At 40.4% G+C, this 25,805-nt stretch overlaps 2 protein-coding genes across 3 annotated transcripts in view; one reads left to right on the top strand and one right to left on the bottom strand.

Annotated features, from left to right (window-relative positions):
• The window catches only part of Dzank1 (double zinc ribbon and ankyrin repeat domains 1), an 81,998-nt gene extending 69,928 nt beyond the window's left edge, over positions 1 to 12,070 (bottom strand). The window contains 5 exon segments of the mRNA XM_013027048.1: positions 6,261 to 6,286; positions 6,377 to 6,473; positions 8,163 to 8,277; positions 9,813 to 9,966; positions 11,962 to 12,070. Of these exon segments, the coding sequence (XP_012882502.1) occupies positions 6,261 to 6,286; positions 6,377 to 6,473; positions 8,163 to 8,277; positions 9,813 to 9,966; positions 11,962 to 12,070 (501 nt within the window).
• A 1,989-nt stretch (positions 12,071 to 14,059) lies between these two features.
• The window catches only part of Polr3f (polymerase (RNA) III (DNA directed) polypeptide F, 39 kDa), a 20,197-nt gene continuing 8,451 nt past the window's right edge, over positions 14,060 to 25,805 (top strand). For both annotated transcript variants that reach the window (XM_013027053.1, XM_013027052.1), the window contains exons 1-6: positions 14,060 to 14,186; positions 14,944 to 15,061; positions 16,919 to 16,986; positions 17,912 to 17,979; positions 22,738 to 22,850; positions 25,107 to 25,250. In XM_013027053.1, the coding sequence (XP_012882507.1) occupies positions 14,125 to 14,186; positions 14,944 to 15,061; positions 16,919 to 16,986; positions 17,912 to 17,979; positions 22,738 to 22,850; positions 25,107 to 25,250 (573 nt within the window). In that variant the 5' untranslated portion in view covers positions 14,060 to 14,124. The remainder of the gene's footprint in view (positions 14,187 to 14,943; positions 15,062 to 16,918; positions 16,987 to 17,911; positions 17,980 to 22,737; positions 22,851 to 25,106; positions 25,251 to 25,805) is intronic.

The following is a 25,805-nucleotide window of genomic DNA, read 5'->3' as shown; positions in this document are numbered from 1 at the left end:
CCACTGGTGCCTCGCTGAATTTACCAGATTTAATAAACTGAAAAATCTAAGTTTTGCTCAAGGATTATGATACTTGAAGAAAATGCTAAAAGATTCACCTATCTGAATATACACTGGTTTTTCTGTTTTTGTTGGTCATGGGGCTTGAACTCTGGGCCTGGGCGCTATCCCTCAGCTCTTCAGCTCAAGGCTAGCACTCTATCGCTTGAGCCACAATGCCACTTCTGGCTTTTTCTGTTTATGTGGTACTGAGAAATCAAACCCAGGGCTTCATGCATGCTAGGCAAGCACGCTTCCAATAAGCCACATTCCTAGCCCAATATCTACTTTAATATAATTTCAAATTTGCAGAAAGGAGTTATAAGGAGATCATAAATAACACCTCCTGTCTACTTAGCTTGATCAATTGTTTACATTAACACTGTTTTAAATATTCCTTAATTCTCAATTTCTGAATTATATGAGAATAAGCTTGAGTCATGGTGTGCCTTTGTCCCTAAGTAACTGAACGTGTTACTTGGTAAAGTACTTGTGTTCTTGGTAAAGAACAAGACTGTCCTCTTACACAACCATGTAACAAAGTTAGAAAACTTAACAGGGACACAATACTATAATCTAACCCACAGATTTATACTTAGACCTCATGAGTTGTGCCAATGATGTCTTTAGCTAAATATTTTCCTGGTCCAGGATCTACTCTAGAGCCACATTTTGTATTTGTCATGTTCCTTTAACCATCCCTAATTTAGAATAGTTCTTCAGTCTGTTTGATCTTCCATGATTTTGACTTTTTTTTTGGTCAGTCATGGGACATGAACTCTGGGTTTGGGCACTGCCCCTGAACTCTTCAGCTCAAGACAAGTGCTCTACTGCTTGAGCCATAGCACCACTTCCAGTTTTCTAGTGGTTTATTGGAGTTAAGTGTCTCACAGACTTTCCTGCCGAGGCTGGCTTTGAACCATGATCCTCAGATCTCAGCCTCTGAGTAGCTAGGATTACAGGCATGAGCCACTGGCACCAAGCTGATTTTGACATTTTTTAAAGAGTAACAAGCTAGATATCCTCCAATTTAGTTTTGTTTGACATTTCTTTGTGATTGGATTCAATCATGTATTTTGTCACAAATTCCAAAGATAGGGTATTGAGGCCATCTCAGCATACCATATGAAGAGACACATATGTAAAACTCATGTTTGAGGGGAGGAGGCTGAGGCTCAGAAAAATGAAGTCACTTCCTTGAATTCATGTTAAGACTATGGGTACTACTCTCAGTCCTACCTGTCTCTTTAAATAACTCCTCTTAAATGCTTGTGTGAGCCAGGTGCTGGTGGCTCACGCCTGTAATCCTAGCTACTCAGGAGGCTGAGATCTGAGGATCGCGGTTCAAAGCCAGCCCAGGCAGGAGAGACCATGAGACTCCTATCTCCAATAAATCACCAGAAAACTGGAAGTGGCGCTGTAGCTCAAGTGGTAGAGCACTCGCCTTGAACTGAAGAGCTGAGGGACAGCACCCAGGCCCAGAGTTCAAGCCCCACGACTGACCAAAAAAAAAAAAATGCTTGTGTGGTAAGTTCAGGACTTCCACTTAATTTGCAGGCAATAAGACTTTTTATTGCATTTTTGTTAAATCTAACATGACTCATATCAGAAATCACAAACTGGCAGTCATTGGGAAAATATGATATATGGCCCAAATATCAGGTATATTGGTTCCTATGCCAATTAAGAGTTTGAATTATTAAGTTCAAATTGCACTTAATGACATAATTTCATCAGATGTGGTAACACTGAACCTATAGTTCTTCCTTTCAGTGGTTGTTTTGGGTTAAGTGAACCATTTAGCTGGCTGAGGTCTTCCACAAGAACTCAGGGTCTGGGCACTGACCCTGAGCTTTTTTGCTCAAGGCTAACACTCTTCCACTTTGAGTCACAGAGCCACTTCCAGTTTTCTAGGGGTTAACTGGAAATAAAGAGTCTCATGGACTTTCCTACCTGGGCTGGCTTTGAACCGTGATCCTAAGATCTCAGCCTCCTGAGTGGCTAGGATTATAGGGATAAGCCACTGGCACTGGCTTCCTACTTTTATGATCTCACTAAAGTCAAGTATCAGTTGTCATTTATCCCTGTTTGGCCCCAAAGGCACCCCAAGCCAGATGCTTAGCTCAGAGATGTCTCATTTCCCTGGAAGTTACTAACATATTGCACATAGAATAATGACATTAATTCTGTGATATTATATCATTAATGATATTAAAATATGATTATCAATGATATCAAGCATAATATGATTATTAGTATCATTAATTCTAATAGTTTCTGAAGCTCATTCAGATGGATAGAGCTGAAATACTAGAAAAATCTCTTACCAATATGAAGAACAAGAGTAGGAGAGAGCCTTTTTATATTTATTTTCTGGCTTTCCTAGCTTTCTAAATGCTATTCAAATTCATAAAACTCTGTCCTTGACTCTATATTACAAGCACTTTGGGATTAAAAAACTTAAAGCCGGGCTAGGGGTGTGGTTCAAGTGGTAGAACACTTGCCTAGCAAGTATGAGGTCCTGAGTTCAAGCCCCATGACCAACAGAAAAAAAAAAGAAAGAAAAGAAAAAAGAAAACAATACTTCTAGACACATTTCAAGAAGCAACTATATGAGATTGTTGTGCTGAAAACAATTATTGTGTTTTGTTCTTCAACCATTCATTTATCAAAACATGACATTTTATCTTAAAAGCAGTGTTTTTATTTGGGTCACACTACAGTGTACTGTCCCCAGGAGCTGAATGTAGTCATTGGTCATCTGGTAACTAGGTAGACATTTTTCCCAGAATATTTGGAAAGGCAATTTTCAATTATAGAGATGTTATCCCTTTGTTTAGTGGAGTTTGCAAGCAGACTTTCCCAGATTTGTGATTCCCTGGTTTGGACTTTGTGGTCCTCAAAAAATATAGTATATAGGCACATGAAAGAACCCAGGAGATTGTGCTGAGTTCTACCTTGACATTAGAGACTGCTTATGAAGGCAATTATTTGGCCTTAGGATGAGGAGAGTCTTCTTGGCCAGTGATTCTCAGACTGGGCTGACCATAAAAGTCATCTGTGAATTTCATTTTAGGCTTATAGCTCAGCATATTGTAGAAGAAGCCAGCTAGAAATCTACACATACATTTAAGGTTCCTTCTGGGTGATTCTGATAAGACAATCAGGTTTGGGAACCATGCCTTTTGCCTTCTTTATAGTTGATAGTAGATGCAAACAATCTAGAACAATGGGCACATAAGGAGCAACTGTTAGGAAATTAAATTCCAAGTATATGCTACTTGAGGTTCAATGGGAAGAGAGCAAGGCCTCCTGTGTTGCCCTTAGAAGCCAAAACCCCACAGTTCATCCTTGTCTACTCCCTTTACCTTATCTCATCTATTGATCCCTCCGCCAAATATGTCTGCCACTTGTCCTCAACACCTCTACAACCTTGACCCAGTTACAAGCATCTCTGTATCTACAATCAACCTAGAGGAAACACCTCTAAAATGATTCTAAAATGATACTCACCTCTTATCCTGTAGCCAAAGAGAAAACTTTTGAATGGAAGTAGTATTATCAATTTACTACAAGTCTGGTTATAGTTTAGTATAAAATCCAAATAGAAGCCGGGCATTAGTGGCTCACACCTGTAATCCTACTCAGGAGGCTGAGATCTGAGGATCACGGTTCAAAGCCAGCCTAGGCAGGAAAGTCCATGAGATTCTTATCTCCAACAAATCACTTAGAAAACAGGAAGTGGTGCTGTGGCTCAAATGGTAGAGTGCTAGCCTTGAGCTAAAGAGCTGAGGGACAACGCCCAGGCCCAGAATTCAAACCCCATGACAGGAAAAAAAAATCCAAATAGATTGCTTTACAAAATGAATAAAACCTAAACTTCTTACAATAAAACTAGCTTCCTAAGCCCCTGTAATTCTCAATCATGACTATGAGTAAAAACAAACAATGTCTCCACAACACCTCAGTCTAAGTGAATTTGAATTTCTCATATTAGGTCCCTGGGATTGGTTAGAAGCTCCTCAGGTGATTTTTAATCTGAGAACCTAGATGTTCTGGACCTAGATCACTATGTCTCATAATTTGTTCATCATGTTTCAACCACAGCAGCTCCCTGTCCTCTCCCTTTGCTGTCCTTGTTATGACTATTGCTGAGTGTTTTCCCCAAGACATATGCAGGAATGGTAAAGCCCTTTCATGGTTCAATTTGGATATTAACCTCTTCAGGGATGCACTCTCTCTCTCTCTTTCTCTCTCTCTCCCTTTCTCTCTGTCTCTCTGTCTCTCTCTCTCTTTCTCTCTCTCTCTTTCCTTTCTCTCTCTCTCTCTCTCTCTCTCTCTCTCTCTCTCTCAGGAACTCTCAGACTTCAGTATTCATCAGAAGGAGAGATAAGTAGACTGCTAATTACTGGGCTCACTTGGTAATTATCTGTTTTCTCAAAACATCAACATGTCTACTCTATGAATATAAATGTTTCTGGTCCAACATAGCATTTCCAGTGATGAACCACAGTCAAAATCCTGGGAATCACTAATGTAAAATATTTTCACATGAATGGAAAAGATGATATTGATCAAGATGTATTGTACTCATAAACTAATATACTGAATTGAAACCCATTTGTATAACTATTTAAACATTATTTTTAAGAAGTATTTCACCTGGGGCTAGGAAGGTGGCTCAGTGGTACAACGCTTGCCTTGCATGCCTGAGGCCCTGGGTTCGATTCCTCAGCACCACATAAGAAAAAAGAAAAAAGCTGGAAGTGGTGCTGTGGCTCAAGTGGTAGAGCACTAGCCTTGAGCTGAAGAGCTGAGGGACAGCACCCAGGCCCAGAGTTCAGGCCCCACGACCGGACCCAAAAACAAAACAAAAACAAAACAAAACAAAACAAAAAAAACAAAAGAGTTTCATGAACCTTCCTGAGTAGCTAGGATTATAGGCAGGAGCCGCTGGTGCCCAGTACATATTTGTATACAGTCTGAGGTGGGAAACTAATTTTTGCCCAGGAACTGTGTTCCTCTCAATCTCTGCCTCCTTCCCAAGTAGCTCAGATTATACATATAAGACACTGTACCTAACCAATACTTTTTTTTGAGTGACTATTGCTTACAACTGAGAAATTCTGTTCTCTAACCTCATAGATTATCAGAAACTGCTTTTAAAAATCCTATTTGTTGCCAGGTGCTAGTGGCTCACGCCTGTAATCTTAGCTACTCAGGAAGCTGAGCTCTGAGGATGGAGGTTCAAAGCCAGCCCGGGCAGGAAAGTCCCTGAAACTCTTATCTCCAATAAACCACCAAAAAAAACAGAAGTGACATTGTAGCTCAAGTGGTAGAGCTATAGCCTTGAGCTGAAGAGCTGAGCGACAGCACCCAGGCCCAGAGTTAAAGCCCATGCCCGACAAGAAGAAAAAAAAATCCCATTTGTCAGAACTTGATTCTTGTCTGAAGAATCTAAGTCACTTTGGTATAAAAAAGCAGCTTCAATAGCCAACCTTGGTGCTAAGCTATGTATAAGGTTTTCTGATCGCAATGTTCCATGTGGATTTTTTTTTTTGCCAGTCCTGGGACTTGAATTCAGGGCCTGGACACTGTCCCTGAGCTTCTTTTGCTCAAGGCTATCACTCTACCATTTGGGCCACGGCACAACTTCTGGCTGTTTTTGGTTTTTGTGGGTTTTTTTGGGGGGTCCGGTCGTGGGGCCTGAACTCTGTCCCTCAGCTCTTCAGCTCAAGGCTAACACTCTACCACTTGAGCCACAGTGTGGCTTATGTGGTGCTGAGGAATCGAACCCAGGGCCTCGAGCATGCAAGGCAAGTGCTCTACCACTGAGCCACCTTCCTTATGTCATACCGAGGAATCGACTCAGGACCTCATGCATGATAGGAAAGCACTCTACCACTAAGCCACATTCCCAGCACTTCATGTGTATTTTATAGTTACTGTGTAAATGAACCTCAGTCCATATCTGATATAACTCTTTCATATATACCCTAACTTTGCTTTGAGATCATCAAAACTCTACTTTCATTTAAATTTCACCAAACTTCACCCTTCTCTCAAACCCTTTACTGTTTTTATTTTTTAGGGGAGGCATACCATGATTTCCTGAAATATGGTCTCACTCAATACAATTAATCAATAAGACCCAACTTTGTTGTACATCATGGTCTTAAGCTGTTAGCAAGAACAGCACAAAATCTCATATCACAGCCTACTTTGCAGTGCTTTCTTAGTCCAACGTCTGCAGATAAGAAAATATGCAGTAAACGTGCATGAGCCTGTTGAGTGAGTTTAGAACATGAAATCTTACCTTCATTCTATCAGATCATACCTGGAAACTTTCTAAGGTTAACATTCCAACTAGATTTATTCTCAGCATTCTTGTATTTCTTCCTTAGTTTTGATCCATCAAATCCATTTTTCAATTCCTAGGAAAGAATACACTGAGTATCAGTTGACTTGTACCCATTTAGAATGTAAAAATTCCAAGTCACAGGATAGAGACAATGTCATGGTGTATATTTCTTTACCTTTTCTTTTTCTTTTTTCCCTGGTCATGGGGTTTGAACTCTAGGCCTGTGTGCTGTCCCTCAGCTCTTCAGCTCGAGGCCAGTAGTGCTCTACCATTTGAGCCACAGCACCACTTCTGGTTTTCTGAGTGGTTTATTAGACATAAGAGTCTCACGGCCTTTCCTGCCAGCGCTGGCTTTGAACCTCAATCGTCAGATCTTAGCCTCCTGAGTAGCTAGGATTACAGGCATGAGCCACTACACCCAACCATGGTGTACATTTCTTACTTGAAAGAGTTTACAGAAATTTTTACAGTGACCTGTATTTCATTTTCTCATAGAAATATAGAGTAACACCTAACTTGGCTTTATGTTACTTGATTAGCAGCATATCTGGGCATATCAAGTGGTAAAGGCAGGAGGCAGATTGTAGCACATATAGGAGGATATCATAATCACTGGAGGCAGTAATATCAGGGAGTTACCAGATCCATAGATAGTGTGGAGTCAGACCAAAATAGGACTCACATATGCTATTTGCCCCCACACAGTTCTGAAACATTATTCTTTCTGGACTTTCTTCCCCATGGACTTTATCCTTTATATCTGATTCCAACCTGAGCACCAGTAGATGTACATCTCTGCTGGCTGTCTTGTCACAATCACACTAAAGCCAGATCTCATGTCTATGCCCAATGACTTAGTTTTATACCCTCATCTCTGATTTTTCTGGCCACCAGTGGGTTTCAGAGACATTCCCACAAAACTTCTTCAGGGATCACCCCCAAGATCCTCATGTCTCACCCTCTTGATTGGATGCTTTCCAATAGGCTAGCCTATCTTCTCATCCTGCTTTTTGGATCTATCTCACTGATGCTGAGAACCCAGGGATTGTTTCAAATATCATTATTAGGTCAGATTGACTCTGCAAAGGGGAAGTTTTGTATATATTTGGGGATTACATTTAGGAGTCTATGACCACTGGGGACTTATATGAGTCTTATGATTCTATTCTCCAAACATATACTTACCACCTCTCCCACTTTCCCCTGTGCAAAATTAAATGAGTATTATTACAGCATGCCCTCTGCTCTAGGCCTTACAATTGATGGGGAAAGCTGATACGAAACCAAATGCTCGAAGCATTTTTGTAAAGGAGAAGCCCCAGTGCAGCAAGAGAGCACAGTACCCAGTTTAGCTGGAGCTTATGTATATGTGTGGAGTCACAGACTCAACTGACCAAAGACAAAAACTGTTCACCTAGCTAGAAAGCTAAATGTTTCTGCTTTCTTCAGTAGATAAAAGTCAGTAAAGATGCTGGTATATGGGTAGTGATGCTGGGTTAGAATTGAAATCTTGGGATGGAGGAAAACTTGACCAAAAACCAGCAAATTACTTTGCAAGGTTTGAAACGGACTTCAACTATACGGACCTGATTTATTGTGAGCAGAGGTAATGTAATGAAAGCAAACATGGGTCACTCAGAATGAAGGAAACAAGTACACAGTGACTGACGTGTGTGTGTGTGTGTGTGTGTGTGTGTGTGTGTGTGTGTGTGTGTGTGTGTGTGTGTGTGTGTGTGTGTGTGTGTATAGTTTCATTACTTGCCTGCTTTGAAGAATCTTTGAGAACATTTTCAATGTTATCTTCAGAAGAAACTATCTTTGGTGGTTCATAACCCACTTGAAACACTTTTGTTACAATTCCACTCTGTCTGCAATCTCTGGATATCATGAGAGATAAAGAGAAAGAGAGAGAGCAGACAGACAGAAAGGCTGTTAAAAAAGATTCAAAGAAATAGTGATTATCAATTTAAAAGACCCTAAAGTCCCTTAACATAACTACTTAATTCATTATGTTTTAACTATTTCTATTCTATAATTTGTGTGTGTGTGCTGGTCCTGGGCTTGAACTCAGGGCCTGGGTGCTGTTCCTGAGCCTTTGTTGCTCACAAGTGGTACTCTACCACGTAAACTATAGCTCCACTTGCAGATCTTTGGTGGTTAACTGGAGATAGTCTCATGGACTTCCTGCCAGGGCGTTGAACCATCATCCTAAGATCTCAGTTTCCTGAGTAGCTAGGATTATAGGCATGAGCCACTGACACCTGGCTAGCTTCTTAATTCTTAATAATTAAAATGGTTTGTTTTGCTAGGCACCGGTGGCTCATGCTTGTAATCCTAGCTACTAAGGAGGCTGATATCTGAGGATCGTGGTTCAAAGCCAGCTCGGGCAGGAAAGTTCGTGAGACTTTTATCTCCAATAAACTGCTAGAAAACCGGAAGTGGTGCTATCGCTCAAGCGGTAGAGCACTCATCTTGAGCTGAAGAGCACAAGGACAGCGCCCAAGCCCAGAGTTCAAGCCCCATGACCGACAAAAAAAAAAAAAAAAAGGTTTGTTTGATACAAGTGTCTTGGCAAGCGAGAAAATACTTTTCTATTAAATAAACTATATAGAATTTTCTGTTTAATAAAGAATATGTCATGTATAAATGGGTTGTTAGTTTAATTTGTGTAAAGATGTCAAAGCAGTTATCAGTGTAAAAGTCGTAGATCCACCCCAAAATACATGCAATAAATAGTTCAGCTAGGAGAGAGAGCCTAGAGAATCTTTTCAAAGTACCTGGGTCAGTGAGACATTTGATTTGCAACTTAAAGATATTCCCAGAATGTGGCCAAACTCACCTTTTCCCTCTATCATTTCCTAGATATTTGAGACTTTTCAAAAATCTATAATATATGATAAATGTTTTTAAATTAAGTGATTTCTATATTTGAAAATGGGGGAAAGTCCCCAAGTAGCACAAAGAGAATAAAGGAAAAATGAAGTGGCTCATGCCCACCAAGTTGAAACAAGAGTAGTTTTAAAGGCCAGTTAAATCAAACAAAATCAATAAGAAAATGACGGAGGTAGTTGTAGGTCATAAAAGAACTATCTCTAAACACAGTGATTTCCTACTTCAGAGCCACATAAAGATCCTTAGAGGTCTCCAACCCTAGAAAGGTTTTTCCATCCCAGATCACCAGTGTGAAATATAAAATAAAAATATTATCAATATACATTATATCTTTTGAACTGTGGCTTATAATTTGTGCACCTTACAGTATACTTCAGCAAAAAGCACATAAAACAGAAAAGTGAATACATATGCTAAAATTAAAGAAAAATTCATGTGCCCTTCTAATGCAGCACTGATATCATAGGATGAACTAAATAAAGTTAAAGCAAGGTATTACAAATCAGTTTGATCAACTTACTTAGAGACTGCAATAGCTTTAACCTGTATTTTCCCATCAGGCAAAGTAATGGGTTTTGTATACTTAAATGTATTATTTTCACCATAACCAATTCTCTTCAGAAACTCAGGTTTGCTGCCATCCAGGGTATAATATATATTGACATCTGGGGTATCTGAAAAATCCACAACAGGATAACTGTAATTAACACTAAAGTTGCAAGTCCCTGAAATAATAGCTATAGGTCAGGTATCTGAGTATAAATGATAGTTTCTACTTGATTATTACATTTATTACACTGAGGACACACACATGACCACATTCCCTGCTCTCATAGAGTTTACATTTGAAGAATACACAAACAGTAAATAAATAAGTAAGTTCCTCTTGCAAGTGATAAGTATTATGGTGTGAAAGGAGGAGATACGGTACACCTACAAAGCAGGTAAAGGGATGGATAGAAACATACTTTCATTTACTTCTTTATTCATTGGCAGTTCTGGGGTTTGAACTCAGGCCTTTACAATTGTTATGCAGACACTCTAGAGTTTGAGTCACTCCTCCAGCCCTGTTTTATTCATGTAAGAGACATTTATAGTTTGTTTCCTATGAACTGTCTTTTCATATCCTTTGCCCAGTCTTCCATCAGGTTATTTTTTTAGTATTGAATCGTGGGATCTCTGTGCATCTGATATTTAGATGTTGAAGAATTTGTATCCCCTGTCCTTCAAATCATTATTTGTCAACAATCATCCAACTTTCCCTGAATTATAAACACATACATTAAAATTTTTCTTTTTAAAAATCATATTAGGAAGCTGTGTTTGGTGTCTCATGCCTGTAATCCTAGCTACCCAGGAGACTGAGACCTGAGGATCACAGTTCAAAGCCAGCCCGCAGGAAAGGCTATGAGACTCTTATCTCCAAAAAATGGCCAGAAAATTGTGGTTATAACCACCGAAGGTGGTGCTGTGGCTCAAGTGGTAGAGCACTTGCCTTGAGCTGAAGAGCTGAGGGACAGCACCCAGGCCCAGAGTTCAAGCCCCACAACCGACAAAAAAAAATCATATTAGGAGGACATACCATAATGATGCATATTCTGAGTTGGAATTCATGGTGTAGGAAGTGAAGGGGTTAACTACAAATGTAGTTAAGTAGTTTATTTACATTCAATTCAGATAAAATATTGTGCTCCACCAGCACACAAACTACAATTGGAATTATTATAGAGATGATTAGCATGCAAATCCATAAAGTATTACATATATTCAAATAAAAAATAGACATTGGATATAGAATTGAAATCTCAGTCATTTTATAGAAATATTTGTTCATGTTTTATCTATAAAGCTTTTCAGTATTGATCATGTGTGTTATACGTAGGTAAGTATATTTAAGATTTTGTTTTTTGGGTCTGGTCCTGAGGCTTGAACTCTGGGCCTGGGTGCTGTCCCTCAGCTCTTCAACTCAAGGCTAGCGCTCTACCACTTGAGCCACAGTGCCACTTCTATCTTTTTTTTCCTGATTATGTGGTGCTGAGGAATCGAACCCAGAGCCTCAGGCATGCAAGGCTAGCACTCTACCCACTGAGCCACCTTCCCAGCCCAAGATTTTGAAGAATAGGAAGTGGCACTGTAGCTCAAGTGTTCGCCTTGAGCTGAAGAGCACAGGGACAACGCCCAACCCGAGTTCAAGCCCCACGACTGACAAAAAAAAGAAAAAAGAAAAAAAGAAAAAGATTTTGCAGAATAAATATTATCAGGAAACACATTCATTGCTTTACTTTTGTAATAAGACATTAAGATTTTTTTTTACTATGCACCTGCCACTATGAACCTCACATATGCCCAATTCACTTAGTTTATCAACTCACATATACCAATATATACCAGCTCATTCAATCCTCAGTGGCTCTAAGTGGTAGATATAATTAGCCCTATCTTAGCATGAGGACACGAAGACTCAGAAAGATGCTTGAGTTCACTAGAAATTAACCAAATAGTGATTCAATCTCTAACCTGTCACACTGGAAAGTCTCTATTAGTCCATCAAATTTATTATCCCAGCAAAATATTGAGCATCTTGGGAAAATGTGGGCTTCTGGACATCTTACCTAGGCTAAGGTAAATTAAGACTGTTTCAACTATGTTCCAATATATGTTATTCCTACCTGATTTCATTTCCAAAAGAGTATTGTTATCAATTTCATGGTTAGCTTTTCCAGGCTGAGGAACTCGCAGTGGTATGATCTGAGGGACACACACTGAACCAGCAGTCATATTCTCCCCTTTCATAGAAAAACAGATAAAAATAAATCCCTTCATGCACCTATATCCCAACACAAAAACTATAGAGCCACAGCACCTATTTAAATGCAGAAAATCTAATAAAATGTAAAAAGGATATTGTTAATACAATATCTACCTACAATTATTCCATTTTAATTGATATAACTATTATATCAATTATTATATATAACTATTATATTTTGAGGTCTTATATGGGGGTTTCCCTAGTCTCTTTCTTTCCTAAGAAAGAAAGAATAAATGAAATGGGGGAAATGGAGTTACTTTGAATGGGTAATAAAAGAAATAGGCAGACAGAGACTACCATGAATGCTCTGATCTCAGTTTCCTTGGATCCGTATTACCCTTCCCTGCCTCCAGCTACAGTTCTATCTTGGCAAGTCACCTCAGGTAGGAACTTATCCCCTCAGGTAAAGGCATCACACAAGAGATAATAAGGCTATGTATACAGCAAGAAATGTTCATTTACAGCCAACTCCTTTGGGAAAGCTTTGGGTCCATACCCTGCCTTTTCCAACACAGTGAGTTTGGTGCTGAAAAATTGCAGACACTTTAGAAGAATTGGAGTCTTAATTTTCAGTGGAAAGGTAGTTGGCACAGATATAGTGAGCAACAAACAAGCTTCCGATTCTACCTACTGTATTCGTAAATAATCACCACTAGGGAGACCTTTCTGGTCTTTCATTTTGGAAAGGTATCATAATTTTTAATGCATAGGTCTCAGGTTGGGGGCGGGGAACAACCCTAACTCCACCTTAGTACAGCAGCCATTTATATTGCTGTATTGCCTTGTCAAACGCCAACAAGTATGGATACTTTAATAGTGTGGTATTTTCATTCTCATTTTACATTTAATAATTTTCTATAATTTATATAAACTTATCTGTCAATTTGTGATTGGGCAGCTAGGCTATTTATAGACATTTTTATTTTAGTTCTTGCAGTTCTCGTGTTGCTCTGAGCATGTTTGTGGTTTGAGTTTGGCCAGACTGTAGTCTGGAAATTGAAAGAACTAAATCAAAGAGGTGAACTCAATACCTTGTTGGATAATTCTTGATCGAGGGCCAATAACATAAACTGCAGATACTGACAGGGCAACATTGGATCCTACAGAAGTGAGGCTGAACGTGGGGGAAACTTGGCCATTCAAATAACTTGGCAATTCAAATAAAAATAGCTGACAATTCTAAATAAATATAGTGGGAGAGAGACGAATTCTCAGCGCAGGGACTAGTGACTGCCCTTGGGATGCTGGTGTGACCTCACACAAAGGGGTTGGAGGAAAAGGCTTATCTAAACGCAAAGAGCCGCGCGCAATTAGTGGAAACCCATCACCCACGACCCAACGCCCTCCTCCCGGACCACCGCCACGCTCCTGGGACCAGAGCCCGTCTAGCTCTCACCCCCGCTGGACTGTCAGGCCTGCTTCCTTACGGCTGGAGCGAAAGAGGCCCTCCTCTCTCTCCCCCAAATGCAACAAGAAACCAACAGCGTCCCCAGCCCCTTAACCCACCCCCAGCAAGGTCACCGCAGCTCGCCACCCAGTCACCCACCTCTGACCGCTTCAGGCCTCTTCCCTTCTTCACAGCCCGGTTACCACAGACGCCGCAAGATTTGCCCCGCCTACTGGGAGCTGAGCAGATGATTGGCGGGAAAATCAGATTCCTAGCAACTAGCCCCGCCCCTGTCTCTGGGACCAGCTAGGCTAACCTTTCCCGTGGCTTTATTATAGGCATCCAAGAATATGCCTTCACAGAATTTGAAAAACACTAGAAGGTGGAGCGCCTACCTAATGAGAATGAGGAACACAGGTTTGTTCGTTCATCATATGCTGAAATTTCTGAATCACAGCATTTTGGAGCTGTAGTGAGTGGGATGCAGCAGGCAAGGATTGGACGTCCCACGCCGACAGACGAGGAAGGACCGTCTGCGACGCGAAGGAGAAGGACCCGCTTCCCAGCTTGTAGTTTGTGGCCTCCCGTGGTTCTGGGGTTAGTTTCTTCCTTCAGATCCGGGAACTGAGCACTATGGCTGAGGTGAAGGTGAAGGTGCAGCCTCCTGACGCCGATCCAGTCGAAATTGAAAACAGGTGAATCATTGAGGCTCAGTTTTTTGACTCCAGATGGCCTCCACCGCTGTTCCCTGCAGGCGGCCTCCTGCAGGACCCTGCTGACCCTACGGAACTCCTTTCCTAAGGGAGAGGCTGGAACTAGTGGGGGGAGCACGAGGGAGCCGGGTTCTGTATGCATACCCCATTTGAAAGCTTGCAACTTCTGTAATTGGCTTTGTCGTAATAACGTTCAGGAAGTAAGTGATACCATTCCTTTCTAAGGGAGAAACAAGTAATATCCATAAGTAGTAGGTTACTATTTGTAATCCAGGGTTACTCTATCACTCATTAAAGGAACTCACGACTGGACGCTGGACGGATCAGGACTCAGTTTGTGATTACAAAGCAACTTTAAGCCAAATCATTTCACTAATTATCCTGTAGCTTCTTTAATATTATGTATGCTATTACTACTACACTGCTGTTTATAAAGTATCACAATATTTTAAATGACCTCAACTTTGCCAAGCTATTATGGCTAATACATTTGTTGATTTTTAAGAAGACTTGGATTTACTTGATAAAGGTAATTCCTTCCCCAAACGGCCCCCAGTTATAGGGAATTATCATTAAGTTTTGGCTTCCCACCGGAAATGTTTGCCCTTGTTTCCTGCTGACCGACTAGTGGCCTAACGTTGTTCTTATTCCAGCAGAGAAAATTGAAGTCGCAGCTTTAACATTTAACTCTACTCTTTGTAACAAGCAAACACATTGTTATTAATATCTTTGTTTCTAGAATTATAGAATTATGCCACCAGTTCCCACATGGAATCACAGATCAAGTAATTCAGAATGAAATGCCTCATATAGAAGCCCAACAACGGGCAGTGGCCATCAATAGACTGTTGTCTATGGTAAGATGAATTCCAACTATAGTCCTGTCATTTCTAATATATTGTTACCTTGTAGTTGTGATGGCTAACTTCATTGTACCAATTTAAGTGAGAGATGGAGCCTCTAAATTTAGTTTTCTGGTCCCACCTTGCCACCTTATGGGGCCGAGGGGAGGGAAGGAAGGTGTCATAGTTCATCTGGTATGCAAGTAAATACCTAAGACTAATTTTCCAATGTTAAATATAGGAATGGGGCCCCTCCCATTCACAGTTTCGCAGAATGACCTGAAGTCCAATGGTACAGGCATCCAGGTTCTCCTGATGTTCTAAGGCAATTCAGAAGTATGTCAGAACATGCTTTATTTTACTTTTGGTTCATTATATAAGGGAATACTACCATAAGCATTTATTTATTTCTTGATATTTCTGCCTGATTTCATATAGCACAATAAAATTATGCATAAAGCTAGGTACTGGTGCCTCACACCTGTAATCCTAGGCACTAAGGAGGCTGATATATGAGGATCATGGTTCGAAGTCAGCCTGGGTGTGAAAGCCCATGAGACTCTTATTTCCAGTTAACCAGCAAAAAGCTGGAAGTCGGGCTGGGAAGGTAGCTCAGTGGTAGAGCGCTTGCCTTGCATGCCTGAGGCCCTGGGTTCGATTCCTCAGCACCACATAAGCGAAAACGAAAAAAGCCGGAAAGTGGTGCTGTGGCTCACAGTGGTAAAGCGCTAGCCTTGAGCTGAAGAGCTGAGGGACAGTGCCCAGGCCCAGAGTTCAGGCCCCATGACTGGACCCAAAAAAAAAAGCTGGAAGTGGAGCTATGGCTCAAGTAATTAAGCACCAACCTTGAAAACAAAGCCCAGTGAGAACTTGAAGACTTCAGTTCAGGCTCAGATCAACACCAAATAAATAAATACAATTGTACATCATTAAATATTATTGTTAACCTCATAATTTTATTTAGTCATTGTGGTACTGACCACACGTTTACCCTTTATCCGAACTTTTATATTTTACAAGTTTTATTTTTGTACTTGTATTATATGATGCAGATTTAGATTTGAGTATTGATTTTTATGTATTGTTCAAAATCTGCTTTTGGAAAATTCCTTAGGTATTAGCCTTATAACTAACCTAGGGTACAGCATATGGGACATTGTTGTTTTGTGGGTTTTTTGTTTTGTTTTGTTTTGTTTTTTGCCAGTCCTGAGGCTTGAACTCATGGCCTGGCATTGTCCCTAAGGTTCTTTTTACTCAAGGTTAGCACCCTACCATTTGAGCCACAGCACTACTTCTGGCTTTTTCTGTTTATGTGGTAAAGAGGAATCTAACACAAGGCTTCTTGTATGCTAGACAAGTACTCTACCACTACACAACATTCCCAGCCCTTGGGACATTATTAATACTGGTATTTTAAATATATTGAAATAGTTAAGTTTTTAAAAATACATGTGACAAGCTGGGCACTAATGGATTACGCCTGTAATCCTAGCTACTCAGGAGGCTGAGATCGGAGGATCGCAATTCAAAGCCAGGCTGGGCAGGAAAGTCAATGAGACTCATATCTCCAATTAACCACCAGAAAACTGGAAGTGGTACTGTGGCTGAAGTGGTAGAGCACTAGCCTTGAGCTGAAGAGCTCAGAAACAATGCCCAGGACCATAGTTCAAGCCTCACATCTGGCCAAAAAAAAAAAAAAACACAAAAATTCATGTGACAGAACGCTAAGTCTCAAGTGGAGAGCTGACAAATAAATGAGGGAGAATATTTTAGTCTGCATAGTAAAAATATTAAAGAATCCAGTAATATTTGTTATTAGAATTGATGTACCTTATAATTGACATCTTATTTTCTGTTTTTAAAATAATTTAGGGTCAATTGGATCTCTTAAGGAGTAATACTGGTCTTTTATATAGAATAAAGGACTCTCAGAATGCTGGGTAAGCAACTATTTTTTTATTTTAATAAAGCCTTAATTATCATAATTGTAATGTATGTGTTAGGAAAAAAGGTAATACAGAATTGCACAGTGTAGCCAGGTATGGTGGTGCATTCCTCTTACTCAAGCACTTAGATAGTTGAAGCCAAAGGGTCAAAAGTTTGAGGGAAGTCTTGTCTATATAGTGAAACTTTGTCTCAAAAACAAAAAGCAAACAAAAAAGCCAGGTGCCAGTGGCTTATCCTTATAATCCAAGCTACTCAGGAGGATGAGATCTGTAGATAGAGGTTCAAAACCAGCCCAAGCAGAAAAGACCATGAGACTCTTATCTCTAACTAACCAGAAAAAGCTGGAAGTAGAACTTTGGCTCCAGTGGTAGTGCTAGCCTTGAGTAAAAAAGCTAAGGGACAGAGCCTAGGCTCTGAGTTAAAAAAAGAGAGAAAAAGAGAGAGGGAGGGGAGAAGGAAAAGGAAAGAAGGAAGGGAGAAAGAGAAAAAGGGAGAAAGGGAGAGAGAGAGAGTATAAATTTGTCTTGTATATCAATCTTGCTTTCTGTCATATATTTCATTTCTCAGAGTAACCACTCTTTTAAAAAATGAGATATATATCCTTTCTTGTATATTTAAACTCATAAATGATTCTATATTTATTATTTATATATTGTACATTCATATATAATCTTTTTTTAAAAACAAAAATGGGATCCTGCTGTCCATATTGTCTTATAACTTATTTTTTTCACTTACTATATCTTGGACATCTTTTCATGTTGGTACACACAGCTCTGTCTCATTCTTTTTAAGGTAAGCCCTTCTTTTGGTAAATAAGTTAATATGCTGGCTTTGATAATTTCTTTAAGTAGTCATTTAGATTTTTGTACATCTTATACCCCCTTTCTTCTTAAAGTCTGCTTTATTCCTCTGCAGGAAAATGAAGGGATCAGATAACCAAGAAAAACTAGTATATCAAATCATAGAAGATGCAGGAAATAAAGGTAAGCTTGTGAAGAATGGAGCAGAAAACACATTGGTTTGGGGTCGAGATATAACAAGATCCCAGCTATCCAGAGTAAAACTTAGTGCTGTAGCATTTGTATAAAATAGGAAGGAAAGGAATAAAACATACACTGATAAAAATACATGTGCTTGGGCTGGGAAGGTGGCTCAGTGGCAGAGAGCTTGCCTTGCATGCATGAGGCCCTGGGGTCGATTCCCCAGCACCACATAAGCAAAAAGAAAAAAGCCGGAAGTGGCGCTGTGGCTCAAGTGGTAGAGCACTAGCCTTGAGCTGAAGAGCTGAGGGACAGCGCCCAGGCCCAGAGTTCAGGCCCCACGACCAGACCCCTCCCCCCCCAAAAAAAATACATGTGCTTGAAGGATACATAGGAGTAATGTCATTGTTTCTGTGAGGAAGATGGGGGAATTAAATCTAAGCGACATTTATGATTTATTTAAAACTTAAAGGTTTTTTTTTTTTTTTTTTTTTTTAGCTATACAGCTACCTTAGCCTGTTTTCTGATGCTGTAACTATCACAGACTGGGTGGTTTTATAAAAGAAAGTACTTCTTAGAATATTAGAAGAACCTTGTTAAATCCTTCTTGCTAGTAGGGATTCTTTGAAGAGTCACAAGATGGCACAGGTTATCACAGTGAGACAAAGCAAGCCAGCAGAGAAACTTTTCTTTTGGAAGTTTTTGTTTGTTGCTGTACTAGAGATTGTAGGACCTTGCATATGCTGGGCATGCACTATGTATTGTACAAAAGATCATTTTTCACTGGGCACTGGTGGCTAAAATCCTAGTCACTTAGGAGGGTTAGATTTGAGAATCAGAGTTCAGAGCCAGCCTGGGCAGGAAAGTCTGTGAGACTCTTAATTTCCATTTAACCACCAAAAAAACAAGTAAAGCTGTGACTCAAAGTGGTAGAGCACTATCCTTGAGCAAAAAAGCTCAGAGATAGTGCCCAGGCTCTGAGTTTAAGGCCCATGACTGACAGAAAAAAAAGTTCATTTTTTTCTAACAGGCATTTATTCTACTTCTCAAAAAACATTAATATATAACTGAAGATTATATTTCCAAACCATGAAATATGGGGAAACTTTCAAACCAAAGTGATGATCTTGAACAAGTTACTTAAGCTTTGTAAGCCTTAGTTTTTTCATCTTACCTGTAAATTGTGGCTAATGACATCTCTGGTTTTGCAAAGACCAGAGGATGCATACTGCAGCATGACAGTGTTTTGATATATGTTCTTCAATAGTTACACTTCCCTTCCTATCCCTCTTGAAGAACCGTATCAAGCTGAGTGTGATAGTACATGCCTATAATCCTAATACTTGGAAGGCTGAAGCTAGAAGATCACGAGATTGAGAACAGCTTGCACCATGCAGTGAGACCTAAAATAACCAAACAAGCTAGGCACTGGCTCACCCTGTTACTGGCTACTCAGGATGCTAGGGTAAAGGTTCAAAGCCAGCCTGGAGCCAGGTGTCTGTGACTCATGCCGGTAATCCTAGCTACTCAGGAGGATGAGATCTGAGGACCGCTGTTCAAAGCCAGTCCTGGCAGGGAAGTCCATGAGACTATTATTTGCAGTTAGCCACCAGAAAGCTAGTAGTTGTGTCTAAAGTGTTAGAGTGCCAGCATTGAGGAAAAAAATCTCAAGGTCAGTGCCTAGGCCCTGAGTTCCAACTGCAGGACCAACACACAAAAAAATATTAAAACAAAAACAAAAAAACAGTCTGGGCAGGAATGTCCATCAGACTCTTGCCTCCAATTAATAACCAAAAAGCTGGAAGTAGAGCTGTGGCTCAAGTAGTAGAGCACCAGCCCTGAGTGAAAAAGTGAGTGAAATTTGTGATTGGCACTGAGTATTGTGATTGGCTCTAGTATTGATTGGTGCGCACACACGTGTGTGCATGTGCACACACACACACTCACACTCTGCTATCAAGATTGTAGTTAAGCCTGCCCTGGTGGCTCACACCTTTAATCCTAGCTACTTGGGAGGCTGGGATCTGAGGATCGTGGTTCAAAGCCAGCCCAGGCAGGAAAGTCCATGAGACTCTTATCTCCAATAAACCACTCAGAAAACCAAGTGGCACTGTGGCTCAAATGGTAGAGTGCTAGCCTTGAGCTGAAGAGCTGAGGGACAATGTCCAGGCGCAGAGTTCAAGCCCCACGACCGACCAAAAAAAAAAAAAAGATTGTAGTTAATATGCCTTAGGATCTATTTGTGTCACTGACAATGGCTTGTAAAAATATTATTTGAAATTGTATAATTAAGTGTATTTTACAGTGAATTAGTGTTTTTTTTGTTTTTTTTTTTTTAACCAGTTCTAGGGCTTGAATTCTGGGCATGCACTTTGTCCCTGCATGCTGTTCCTGAGCATGCTCTTCAAGGCAAGCACTCTACCACTTAAGCCACAGCGCCACTTCTGGCTTTTTTTTTTTGTAGTTTATTGGAGATAAGAGTCTCATGGGGTTTCCTGCCCAAGCTGGCTTTGAACCACAATCCTCAGATCTCAGCCTCCTGAGTAACTAGAATTATAGGTGTGAGCCACTGGTACCTGGCTAAATTAACATTTCAAAAACAGTCCTACAGCCAGGTGCCCATGGCTCACACACATAATCCTAGCTACTTAAGAGGCTGAGATCTGAGAATTGTAGTTCAAAGCCAGCCTAGGCAGGAAAATCTTTTATCTTTTGAGCCACCAGAAAACGAAGTGTTGCCAAGGCTCAAATGGTAGAGTGCACGCCTTGAGCTGAAGAGCTCAGAGACAGGGCCTAGGCCCAGAGTTCAAGCCCATGACTGACAAACAACAACAACAAAAACAGTACTAGACTGGAAAATAAAGAAAGCAAAAATTTTAGTTATTGTCATTTGTTTTCTGAGACAAGATCTCACTAACCTAGGCTGGTCTTTTTTTCTTTTGGTCAGTCATGGGACCTGAACTCGGCATAGGCACTGTCTCTCAGCTCTTCCACTCAAAGCTAGTGTTCTACCACTTGAGCCAAAATGCCACTTCCAGCTTTTTCTGCTTATGTGGTGCTGAGGAATTGAACCCAGGGCTTCATGCATGCAAGTCAAGCACTCTACTACTGAGCCACCTTCCCAACCTAGGCTGGTCTTGACTAGGTCTACCTGCCTCCATCTCTCAAGTGCTGATTATGTTATCTATATTATAGATGTTCCCCAGCATGCTTAACTAAGCAAAATATTTTTATTTACCTTTTTTTCCACATGTAATATTTATTTTCTTTTTGAAAGAATAATCATGTCTTCCCACAATTAGTTTTTAGTAGCTACAAAAACGAACAATAGGCTGGGAAGGTGGCTCATTGGTAGAGTGCTTGCCTTGTATGCATGAGGCCTTGGGTTCAATTCCTCAGCACCACATAAGCAGAAAAAGCTGGAAGTGGCGTTTTTGCTCAAGTGGTAGAGTGCTAGCCTTGAGCTGAAGAGCTGAGGGAAAGTGCCCAGGCCCAGAGTTCAGGTTCCACGACCCACAAAAAAAAAAAAAGGCCAGAAATATTTTTTTTAACTTTACAATGTAATGTGATATAAATAATGGATATATATTCAAACATTCAGCTTAAAAAAATTTTTTTTCAGAGAGGTGGCAGTTGACTTGACCCAAATTAAAATGAAAATGAGGGGCTGGGAAGGTGGCTCAGTGGTAGAGCGCTCGCCTTGTATGCCTGAGGCCCTGGGTTTGATTCCTTAGCACCACATAAACAAAAAGAAAAAAGCTGGAAGTGGTGCTGTGGCTCAAGTGGTAGAGCGCTGGCCTTGAGCTGAAGAGCTGAGGGACAGCGCCCAGGCCCAGAGTTCAGGCCCCACGACCGGACTCCAAAAAAATAAAATAAAATGAAAATGATCAGAAACTAGCAATGAAGCTGGGTATCAGTGGCTTATGCCTATAATCTTACCTACTCAGGAGGCTGAGATCTGAGGATTGCAGTTCAAAGCCAGCCCAAGTAGGAAAGTCCATGAGACTCTTACCTCTAATAAACCAGAAGTGATGCTGTAGCTCAAGTGGTAGAGCACTAGCCTTGAGCTGAAATGCTGAGGGACAGAGCCCAGGCCCACAGTTCAAGCCTCGCAACCAGCAAAAAGAAAAGAAAAAGAAACTAGTGATTAGTGTAAGGAATGGATGGAAAATACGTTGAAATTCAACAGTATTCATATTTTTCCCCCCAGTATAAAAATGTCCTTTTCATGTTTTGTTTTGTTTTTTTTTGTCAGTCATGGGGCCAATCTCTGGGCCTGAATGCTGTCACCTCAGCTCTTCAGCTCAAGGCAAGAACACTACCACTTGAGCCACTAAGCCACTTTATGATTTTCTGAGTGGTTTATTGGACATAAGAGTCTCACAGTCTTTCCTGCCTGGGCTGGCTTTGAACCGTGATCCTCAGATCTCAGCCTCCTGAGTAGCTAGAATTATAGGCGCACACCACCAGTGCCCAGCTTCTTTTCATGTTTTTAAAAAGGTGCCTGAATGAGATTTCTAGAAATTTCTAGTTCTAATATAAAGTGTATGGCTTATTTACTATCTTTGTTAACAGAACAATGAATGTTTTTTAAAAAGGTTTCTTTTTCCTCTAAGTTACTTAAATTTCCTAACATTATTACATAAAGTTTGTTTTTTTTTCTAAAGGGTTTGCTGTCAATTTATTTTGATAATTTAGAATGAGATATAGGTAATGAATAGAAACACACATTGTACTTCAACTTGTTTTAATTTCCCATAGGAATATGGAGCAGAGATATACGATACAAAAGCAACTTGCCATTAACAGAAATCAACAAAATTCTAAAGAATTTGGAAAGTAAAAAGCTTATCAAAGCTGTTAAGTCTGTAGCAGTGAGTAATTTTCCTTATATATGTTGTTATAAGTGTACTTCAGGGTTTTATTCTTCAGTCTATGCTATGATTTAAAGCAACTGCCCCAAAAAAAGGACTTTTAAAAAAGCACTTTTCTGAAGTTGAGAAGTTTTTTCCAGCTGGGCCCTTGTGGTTTATGCCTATAATCCTAGCTGCTCGGGAGGCTGAGATCTGAGGATCAGGGTTCAAAGCCTAGGCAGAAAAGTCCATGAGACTCTTATCTCCAATTAACCACCAGAAAACCAGAAGTGGTGCTATGGCTCAAGTGGAAGGACACTAGCCTTGAGCTGAAGAGCCAAGGGACAGTGCCTAGGCCCAGAGTTCAAGCCCCATGACTGACAAAAAACAAAAAAAAAGGTTTTTCCCCATCAGGGAACCATTCTAATCCTAAAAATTAGTTCACACTGGCCAGGGACCTGAATTTCAAGCCCCAAACCAGTGTGTTAAGTGTCCGCTGCGCTGAGCACACGTGTGCATACACACCTATTAACCTGTGTTGGAGATACTATTTTTTCACTGCCTAATTGATGTCTTACCCATTCCAAACTAAAACTTCTTCAGTGAACTCATTTTGAAGAACACTTTTCCTAGTTTTTATACTGTGAGATCAAGTTTACTTTATTCTAACATGTGTTAGCATATATATTCAGCATATACCTAGTGGTGTGTTATAGGCACATACTCTGGGTGCTTGGGATCCTTAGTGAGCAAGTCAGAGATAGATGCCTTCCCTGGATCTTTTGGTAGTGTCTGTCCTGGATACCTATAGTGTCTCCTATACTATATTGGTGTTTCTTATCTTTCTAACCAAACTGGAATGTTTACTGGTGTAAAGAAATGAGCTGCTATCCTAAAAAGAAATGGAAAATCTTTATTTCATATTGCTCAGTGAAAGAAGCCACTCTGAAAAGGCTACATACTCTATATTCCAGCTATCTAACTTTGTGGAATTCTAGCAGGACTGCAGACACAGTGATAAGCTAAGTGGTTACCAAGGTATGGGCATGGGAGTAGGGAGAAGTTGAATAAGAGAAACATGGGAGATATTTTAGGGGCAGCAAAACTGTTCTATATGATACAAGCTTGCATTAAACATGTATCAAAATTATAGAAAATAGCTGGGCACTGGTGGCTCACGCCTGTAATCCTAGTTACTCAGGAGGCTGAGATATAAGTATCATGGTTCAAAGCCAGCCCAGGCAGGAGACACTACCAATTCACCACACGAAATCTCCAGTTTATCACAAGAAAACCACAAGTGGTGCTGTGGCTCAAGGTGGTAGAGAGCTAGCCTTGAACAAAAGAGCTCAGGTATAGCACCCAGGCTCCAAATTCAAGACACACTACTAACAAAACCATTAACAATAAAACTCCCAAAACTATAGTAATTGATAGCACAAAGAGTAATCTTAATGTGCATTGAATTTTATAAAGTCATTTAGGAATTAGGCAGATCCCAGGGTACAATAAAACAAGGAACTAAATGTATTACAGAATGTAAGAAAACAACCTGAGTGAAGCAGGTAGAGGAATAAGGTGCTGTCCTGTAAAAAGGAATGTACATAAGTACTTTTCTGAGTTAGGAAGTTTTTTCCCTTCAGAATCCTTGTTAACCATTCCAATCCTAACTATACAGTGTATTAGACTTAAAACATTTTATGAAAGTGAAGTGGCATGCTGGCAGCAATGTAATTCTGACACAAGTTAAAGGCAGTTTTACCCCCTTTCAAGACTGCCCTCACTGTTGACACAAACACAAGTTTGGGAACTTTCTCCACATATTTGTAATAATTTTTTTTTTTTTTTTGGGTCCGGTCGTGGAGCCTGAACTCTGGGCCTGGGCACTGTCCCTCAGCTCTTCAGCTCAAGGCTAGCGCTCTACCACTTGAGCCACAGTGCCACTTCTGGCTTTTTTCTTTTTGCTTATGCAGTGCTGAGGAATCGAACCCAGGGCCTCATGCATGCAAGGCAAGCGCTCTACCACTGAGCCACCTTCCCAGCCCCTGTAATAATTCTTGTGTAGGTTTTTTTTTAATATGTAGGTAGCCTAAGAAAGGCAAAGGAAATACGCACCTCCTGTTCTCCAAAATATTTAGGTATGCCAGATGGTCTTCCAAGTTGTCTTTCTAATAATTCTGTACATGTGAAACTCTTCTAAAATAAGAATTTATTTTAAAAAGTATGTCATTTTTAAAAATCGTTAAAAATACATGAACTGTGCCCCTTTTTTCCTAGGCCTCCAAAAAGAAAGTATATATGCTGTACAACCTGCAGCCAGATCGGTCTGTTACTGGTGGTGCCTGGTACAGTGACCAGGATTTTGAATCTGAATTTGTAGAGGTGCTTAACCAACAGTGTTTCAAATTTCTACAATCCAAGGTGAGGCAGAGTTAAGAAAACCTTTCTTTTACGTGATTCATAAAAGATGCTTGATCTTGTGTGTAATATTTTATGAAGTTAGCAATTTTTACTAAACAGAGTATGTTTTGCTGTTGATTTGTTTCCGTATAAATTGTATTCAGAGCAAGGCACAGTGGCTCACGCCTGTAATCCTAGCTACTCAGGAAGCTGAGATCTGAGGATCACGGTTCAAAGCCAGCTAGGGCAGGAAAGTCTGTGAGACTCTTATCTCCAATAAACCACTAGAAAACCGGAAGTGGCGCTGTGGCTCTAGCGGTAGATTGCTCGCCTTGAGCTGAAGAGCTGAGGGATAGAGTCCAAGCCCAGAGTTCAAGCCCCACAACTGATCCCCCCCAAAAAAATTGTATTCAGAAAGCATTGACTAGGGGCTGGGAAGTTGGCTCAGTGGTAGAGCGCTTGCCTTGCATGCCTGAGGCCCTGGGTTCAATTCCTCAGCACCACATAAGCAAAAAGAAATCGATTCCTCAGCACCACATAAACAAAAACGAAAAAAGCCGGAAAGTGGTGCTGTGG

Source organism: Dipodomys ordii, unplaced genomic scaffold, assembly GCF_000151885.1.
Source record: "Dipodomys ordii isolate 6190 unplaced genomic scaffold, Dord_2.0 Scaffold99, whole genome shotgun sequence".
NCBI lineage: Eukaryota > Metazoa > Chordata > Mammalia > Rodentia > Heteromyidae > Dipodomys > Dipodomys ordii.
The sequence above is the reverse complement of the archived record's forward strand: the minus strand, read 5'-3'. Positions and strand labels throughout refer to the sequence as shown.